Below are 8,462 nucleotides of genomic sequence, written 5' to 3' on the forward strand. Positions count from 1 at the left end.
ATGGCTGTCATGATAACTGATATAATGATTAACTGGCACACATTGACAGCCTTCTTTCTAGGCCGACCCACCATGTGTTCATTGTGCCCCTTTTGTGTAATCATCAGGCCCTGCTCTCATCTTCCCTGCCTCTGTCTTCACAGTCCCCTCGAGGCTGACTCGCTGTATATCCCAGCTGCAGATACAGCACTCCAGCTCCCAGACCCATCCCAACTTGAGATTTCATGGGGCTGACCCTGAGCACGGTTCTCTGGAATGACCCCAGAGCCGGCTCTCTCTCTCCTGGGTCTGGAGAATCTCTATGTCCCAAGCCCTAATTCACCTCACTGGCCTTGCCCTGAATTACAAGGCACAAGACAAATGCCAGCCACCTGGACACGAAGCCAATCAGGTTCAGGAAAGCCGAGGAAGCATGTGGACTCCGCAAGTCCCGGATCCGCACAGAGCCGGCTCTGCCAACGCCAACCACCACCACGCCGAACTTCCTCTCAGGCTGAAACACAAGGGACCGGAGTAGGATTTAAAGACAGTCAATGCCTCTAGCACAGAACAGCAAAACCAAGACATATCAGCAGGACCCGTCGGAGTCCAGACAGGGAAGGAAAGGAGCCAGCCCAGAACACACAAGAAGCCGTAGCACGTAAGGGTGGAAGAAGACACCCCCTGAAATGAGAGCTCAGGGAGAGGTCAGCTCCACCCGAGGCATCTTTCTACAGGAGCTCTGACTGTGTCATCCACAGAGAAGGCTCCTCACATTTGGTGTTCCATTTCCACTGCCCCCTCTCCAAAGATGAGAGATTTTCCTCCTGAAGTCGTATCTCCATACTCCCTGAATCCTCCTCCAGTGGACACGCAATCTGATACAGCCAGGGCCACAGCTGCTTAGAGAGATGCTGGCACACAGGCCCCAGGGCAAACCGTGAGCTGTCACCGTACTCAGCTTTCCCCACTACAGCTTTCTGAGTTCCAACCAACTTCACTCCCACCCTAGTGGGGAAGCTCACCCAGTATTCAGGTGTACTGCTGGTGGCTGTGGGCAAAGTGAAAAATCAAGTCGCTATAGATCCAAACGGATAAAAGTTACCTCGACACACCCCTCAAACCCAGTTCTCCTTGGATGTCTCTGAGCGTAGAAATGGGAATGTCATCTCGGATTCACCCCTTCCTGCCACCTGGGTTATCTGTCCGTCACCACTTCCCACCGATTCTGCCCCTTCCTGTGTCCACTGCTCTAGGGTCGGCCCAGGATTTGTTTGCCTAAATCACCAACTGGTCTGACTCCTTCTAATCTCATCCTTTCCACACATCATCCACAGGCCTGTCTGCCAGAGCAGTTGCTTAAGATAAAAACTAAGTCCCTCCCCTGATTAAAGCCCTTCATTTTCCCAACTGTTATTGACTGACTGTGTCCTCCCAAAATTCATATACTGACTAGTATGATGGTATTAGGAGATGGGGCCTTTGGGAGGTGACTAGGATTAGAGGAGGCCCTGAGGAAGGAGCCCTCATGAATGGGATTAGTGCCCTTAGATGAGTCACAAGAGACCTTGCTTCCTCTCTCTGCTCTCTGCCCATGTGTCAGCAGTCTGCAGCCTGGAAGAGAGCCCTTACCAGAACCTGACCATGGAGCCTGATCTCAGACTTCTAGCCTCCAGAATGGTAAGAAATAAATTTCTGTTCTTTATTAGCCATCTGGTCTATGGTACTTTATCATAGCAGCCCAAACTAAGACACCAACTAAAGAGAGAAAAATACTGAAGTCCAAGTTCTTAAAAAAAAAAAAAAAAAAACTGAATCATTATGCTGTACTATTAATATTATTATCCTGAAACTAATATTATATGTCAACTATATCTCAATTAAAAAGTACTTTAAGATGAAAAAAAGAAAAAAGCCTCTCTGCCCCTTGGTGTTCATGGAACAAAAACATAAAAAAATTTTCATTTTCTACCCCAGCCCCTCACCCAAGGTATATTTCCCTCAGACTCTCCCATCTCGGTAAATGCCACCACCATCCACTCAGTTGCTCAGGTCCTTAAACTTGGGAGTTATCCTTGCCTTTTTTCTCTGTCCCACATTCCATACCCAATTCATCAACAAATCGCCAAGATCCATCCATAAGCCTTCTATCTACTTCTGTCCATTCTTCATTGCTACCCCCTAATCCAAGTCACAATCTCATCCCTTGGACTGTTCCAGTAACCTTATTATAACTGGTCCCCCTGCTTTACTCTTTCTCCTGTTCTGTCTATTCTTCATGCAGCAGCAAGAATGATCTTTAGACTAAATATGATCAGATAATTATCTGCCACCCCCCACCTGCCTCTCAGCTTACAACTCTCTGGAGGCCACCTATTATACTCAGAATTAAACCCAAACCACTTGCTGTGGTCTACAAAGGCCTTCGTGATCTGGCCCTGCCTATCTCTCTTAGCTCATCTCCCAGCCCTCTCCCTCTTGTCATACTGGCCTTCTTCCTGCTCTTTTAGTACGTCATAGTCATTTGCACCTCAGGGCCCTTGCATGTATGGTTTACTTTGAAGTGTCAGGCTCCAGGGATGTATTGTGGACAGACCCTGCTCTTAACAGAGATTTTAAAGAAAGGAGAGAGCAAACAAGTCAACATATGAATTAAATATGAAAGTCTTGGGGTAACTGGGTGATGGACATTAAAGAAGGCATGGGATGTAATGAGCACTGGGTGTTATATAAGGCTGATGAATCACTGACCTCTACCTCTGAAACTAATAATACACTATGTTAATTAATTGAATTTAAATTTTTTAAAAAGGCAATTTAAAAACAAGCAAGCAGGAAGGCCAGAATATTAAAATAAAAACAACCATTTTAGTTGACTACATTAAAAAAAACAAACAAAAAAACCCCCATAAAGCTGTCCGGTATCTCCCATCTCTCTCTTATCTTAAAACTTTTCTTCTTTATACAAACACTCATCTTTTAAATATTTTAAAACCACTTTTGTCTATACAATAAACAAAATAAATATTTAATAAATAAGTAAGTAGGCAAATCTTTACCAAAGACTTCTTTACCAAACATTGAGGCCTTCCAAACTTGGCTCTGTCTACTTCTTCTGGTCACCTCTCCCACGGTGTACCTTTAGACTTCTGATTTTCCAAACAACTGGAAAGTATGTAAAACTTTGTATGTTTGCTAACTTTAAGCCTTTGCAAATCCTGTGTCCCTTGAGCTCCTCCCCACCACCCACCTGTACACCTTCAAAGCTTTCGAGACCTGGGCATCTTATGAAGCCCTTTCTGATGCTATTGGTTATTCTTTGCATTTAATAAAATTCACCCATTTTAGTGTACATTTCTATGAGTTTTGACCAATGTACAGTCATATTACTACGATAAATCAAGATATAAAACAGTTCTATTTTTTATACCTCCTCCAAAATTACCTATGCTCCTTTGTAGTCAAACCCTACTCCCACTCCAGGCAACCACTGTTTGCTCACTCTCTCAATAGTTTTGCCTTTTCCAGAAAGTCATATAAATGAAGTCATACAATATGTAGTCTTTTGAGTCTGGCTTCAACTTAGCATAATGAATTTTTTATCTATGTTGTTACATGTATCAGTAATTTCTTTCTTTTTATTACTGAGTAGCAGTGGTCCACTGTATGAATATACTGGTATGTTTATCCATTTGGCAAATGAAGAACATTTGTGATGCTCCCAGTTTGAATGAATTCATAATTCATTCTATTATGAATAAAGCTGCTATAGTCAGTCATTGACTAGTATTTGTGTAAACACAGTTCTTACTTAACTTGGGTAAATACCTGGGTGTAAGAGTCGCTGGAGTCATATGTTAAGTCATATGTTTGAGACTTAACATTAAATCATATGTTATGTTTGCTGGGTTATATGTTAAGCGTAGATTTAACTTTATGAGAAACAAACTGTTTACCAACATGAACCCTGGAATGACCATATGTACTATTTTGCATTCCCACCACCAAGGTCGGAGTTCTACATTCTCACCAACATCTGGTACCATCAGATTTCTCTCCTCCTTTTCATTTCAGCCATTATAGTTGGTATGTTGTGGTATCTGTGATTTCTACTTACATTTCCATAGTGACTAGTGATGTTGAGGATTGTTTCATGTGCTTATTTGCCATCTGTATATCTACACTGATGAAGTGTCTATTCAAATCTTTTGTGACCTTCTATTGGGTCATCTGTTTTCTTATTATTGAGTTTTTAGGGTTTTTATGTATTTTTGATATTGAATTCATTTGTCAAATTTGTAATTTGCAAACAGCTTCTAGTCTGTAGCATGTCTTTTCATTTTCTTAAGAATGTCATTTGAGGAGCTAAAGTTCTTAATTTGGATGAAGTCCAACTTATCAAAAAAATTTTAATGTATCATTCTTCTGGCTAACACAAGGACACAAAGACTTTTCCCTATGCTTTCTTTCAGCAGTTTTATAGTTTAAGGTTTATAGTTTTAGTTACTTTATGTTCTGATTTGAATTAGTTTTTGTATATGGTGTAAGGTATGAATCAAGGTTCTTTTAAAAAATTTTTTAGGTAGAGAGGCAGTCTCTCGAATGTGTATTCCACAGGCTCTTTCAACTGCCTACAATGAGACAGAGGTGTGCCAGGCTTGTATGTAAATACACCCAGACTTCACACCCGGCTCATGTGCCATCTCTGCTGAAAGTCATGAAGAGTTTTTTTTCCCGTCTTTGTAGATGATATCCAATTGTTGCAACAAAAATTTATTGAGAAAAAGTATTTTTTTTTTCATTGAAATGCCTTTGCACCTTTGTGGTATTGTCTCGATTGTTGTAGTTTTATAGTAAGTTTTAAAACCAGTTACTGTCAACCTTCCAACTTTTTTTTTCTTTTCCAAAATTTTAGTTCTCCTGCCCTTACATAAAAATTTTGAATCAACTTGTCCATTTCTACCAAAAAGAAAACATCTGCCAGGATTCTGAATGGGATTACACTGAATCTACAGATTAGTTTGGGAAAAAACAAACATCTTGGAATAGTGAATCTTCAAATTCATGAACATTGTTTTTTCCATATATTTAGGTCTTCTTTGATTTCTTTCATTCTATCATTTTCAGTGTATGAATCTTGTTTTGTTAAATTTACACCTAAGTATTTTATGACTTTTAGTGCTATTGTAAATAGTATTTGGCTTTTAGTTTCCACTTCTAAATTGTTTATTGCAAATAATTAATTTTTGTATATTGATTTGAATCTTGTAAACTTGAACTAATCACTTTTAGCAGCTTTTTTTGTAGATTCTGTCAGATTTTCTACATAGACCATAAGTCAGACATAAATAGAGATGGTTTCACTTCTTCCTTCTCAATCTGCACTGCTTTATTCATTTTCTTGCCTTACTGCACTGGGTAGGTCTTCCACTAGATTAGTGAGAGGAGACATTCTTGCTCACTTTCTAATCCTAGGGGGAAAACACTGGGTCTTTAACATGAAAAATGATGTTTAGCTGTAGATTTTTTTTGTAGCTACCCTTTATCAGGATGTGAATATTTCCTTCTATTCATATCTTGCTGAGATTTTTAAAAAATATAAATGGTCTAATTTTATCAAATGCCTTTTCTCATTCTATTGATATGATCATTGAAACTTTTCTTAAAATCTATTAATATGGTAATACCTTTCATTCCTAGGATAAACCTCACCTGGCCATAATGTATTATCCTTTTTATATACTGATAATTCTATTTGCTAAAATCTTATTAAAAATGTTTACATTTATGCTCATGAGAGTTACTGGTCTATAATTTTCTTGTAATGTGGAATGATTCCTAGGATAACTGATTTTATAAAAGTATTGCCTTTTTTTTTTTTAAGGTTTTATTTATTTTTGCACATGCGCACGTGAAAAAGAGAGCACATGAGCAGGGGATAGAGCAGAGGGAGGAGACACCCCGCTGAGCAGGGAGCCCAATGTGGGACTTGATCCCAGGACCCTGAGATCATGACCTGAGCTGAAGGCAGACCCTTAACCAACTGAGCCACCCAGGCACCCAAAGTACTGCCTTTTATACTGCATGTATAAAATATATCAGTTAATTCCACTAAAGAGCTGTCTTTTCTTTAAGGTACTAACTCCAATAGATGAGATACATGTCCTTAAAATAGGTGTCCCTTAACCAAAAAAAATAAGATCACTGATAAGATTCTTGGTTTATGGCTAGATAAGAAGCTCCTAGCATATTTAAGGTAAATAACAGTTTTCATTAAAAACTATGATATGACCCATTTAAAACCTTCAGAATAATTCATAAAAAGTATATTACACACTGAGTGGCTGAACTACTAACTAGATACATGAAGCAGCTCTTTTAAGAAATCAGACCCATAAATATGTCTGTCTTGGTATAATATACATAATTGAAATGAATAAAGTTTGGAAGACAAATGTTCTGTTAGAATCTTTAAAAATCACACATTTAGTAATCCATTTGTGCTTACAATATTCATATGTATAAACTTAAATTTTAAAAAACCTCTGTACATGAGAATAAAAAAGATATACATATTTATATATATGTTAATATATAGGAATGCACTATTGTTTAAAATCCTCTCCTAAAGTCAAACCTTCCTCTTCAGGTGCAACAACTTTTCATGCCTAACTGTTGACATGTGGAAGCTCCTCTGGTGTTAGTGAAGTACAGGAGGCAGTGATAAAAGACCCAGCTAAAGCCATTAATCCAGGTCTTTGAATTGACTGATTATCTTCATTTGCACCTTCCCCCGCCAACCATCAAGCCCATCAACCATAAAATGATCCATTTCTTCACATTTAGATTGTTTACTTGTTTTTTTTTTTTTTTGCATTTCCAATTAGTACCTTTTTTTGTGATCACTTTTTAAAATTCAAATTCAATTAGCCAACTTAAAGTACATTATTAGTTTCAGATGCAGTGTTCAATACTTTATCAATTGTGTATAACATCCAGTGCTCATCACATCATGTGCCTTCCTTAGTGCCCATCACCCAATTACCCCATCCCCCCATCCACCTCCCCTCCAGCCACCCTCAGTTTGTTTCCTATAGCTAAGAGTCCCTCATGGACATATCCAAAAGAAAAGAGAAAGGACCCAAATTAATAAAATCATGAATGAAAGGGGAGAGATCACAACCAACACCAAAGAAATAGAAACAATTGTTAGAAGTTATTATCAGCAACTGTATGCCAACAAACTAGGCAATCTGGAAGAAAAGGATGCCTTCCTGGAAACTTATAAACTACCAAGACTGAAATAGAAAGAAATAGACAATCTGAACAGACCAATAACCAGCAAGGAAAATGAAGCAGTAATCAAAAACCTCCCATAAAACAAGAGTCCAGGGCCAGATGGCTTCCCAGGGGAATTCTACCAAACATGTAAAGAGGAAATAATACCTATTCTACTGAAGCTGTTTCAAAAACTAGAAATGGAAGGAAAACTTCCAAACTCATTCTATGAGGCCAGTATTACTTTGATCCCAAAACCAGACAAAGACCCCATCAAAAAGGAGAAATACAGCCCAATATCCCAGATAAACATGGATGCAAAAATGCTCACCAAAATACTAGCCAAGAGGGTCCAACAGTACATTAAAAGGATTATTCACCAGGACCAAGTGGGATTTATTCCTGGGCTGCAAGGTTGGTTCAACATCCAAAAACCAATCAATGTGATACACTATATTAATAAAAGAAAGGACAAGAATCATATGATCCTCTCAAAAGATGCAGAAAAAGCATTTGACAAAGTACAGCATCCTTTCTTGATTAAAACTCTGCATGGTGTAGTGATAAAGGAAACATTATCTCACTATCATAAAAGTCATCTACAAAAAGCCCACAGGAAATATCATTCCCAATGGGGAAAAACTGACAGCTTTTCCCTTAAGGTCAGGAACACGACAGGGATGCCCACTCTCACCACTGTTGTTCAACATAGTACTAGAAGTCCTAGCTTCAGGAATCAGACAACAAAAAGAAATAAAAGGCATTCAAATTGGCAAAGAAGAAATCAAACTCTCACTCTCTGCAGATGATATGATACTTTATGTGGAAAACCAAAAAGACTCCACTCCAAAACTGCTAGAACTCATACAGGAATTCAGTAAAGTGGCAGGATATAAAATCAATGCACAGAAATCAGTTGCATTTCTATACACAAACAACGAGACAGAAGACATAGAAATTAAGGAATCGATCCCATTTACATTTGCACCAAAACCCATAAGATACCTAGGAATAAACCTAATGAAAGAGGTAAAGGATCTATACTCTAGAAACTACAGAACACTTATAAAAGAAATTAGGGAAGACATAAAGAGATGGGAAAACATTCCATGCTCATGGTTTGGAAGAATAAACATTGTTAAGATGTCTATGCTGCCCAGAGAAATCTACACATCCAATGCAGTCCCTATCAAAATGCCATCGAC

At 38.5% G+C, this 8,462-nt stretch overlaps 1 protein-coding gene across 1 annotated transcript in view; it reads right to left on the minus strand.

The window, feature by feature from the left end:
• BLVRA (biliverdin reductase A) overlaps positions 1-8,462 on the minus strand; it is a 60,399-nt gene that overhangs the window by 36,082 nt on the left and 15,855 nt on the right. The window contains exon 3 of the mRNA XM_035026498.1: positions 372-493. Coding sequence (XP_034882389.1) covers positions 372-493 — 122 coding nt within the window. The remainder of the gene's footprint in view (positions 1-371; positions 494-8,462) is intronic.

The sequence above is a fragment of the Mirounga leonina genome, unplaced genomic scaffold (genome assembly GCF_011800145.1).
Source record: "Mirounga leonina isolate KUSES-001 unplaced genomic scaffold, KU_Mleo_1.0 Mir_199, whole genome shotgun sequence".
In the NCBI taxonomy this organism is placed as follows: Eukaryota; Metazoa; Chordata; class Mammalia; order Carnivora; family Phocidae; genus Mirounga; species Mirounga leonina.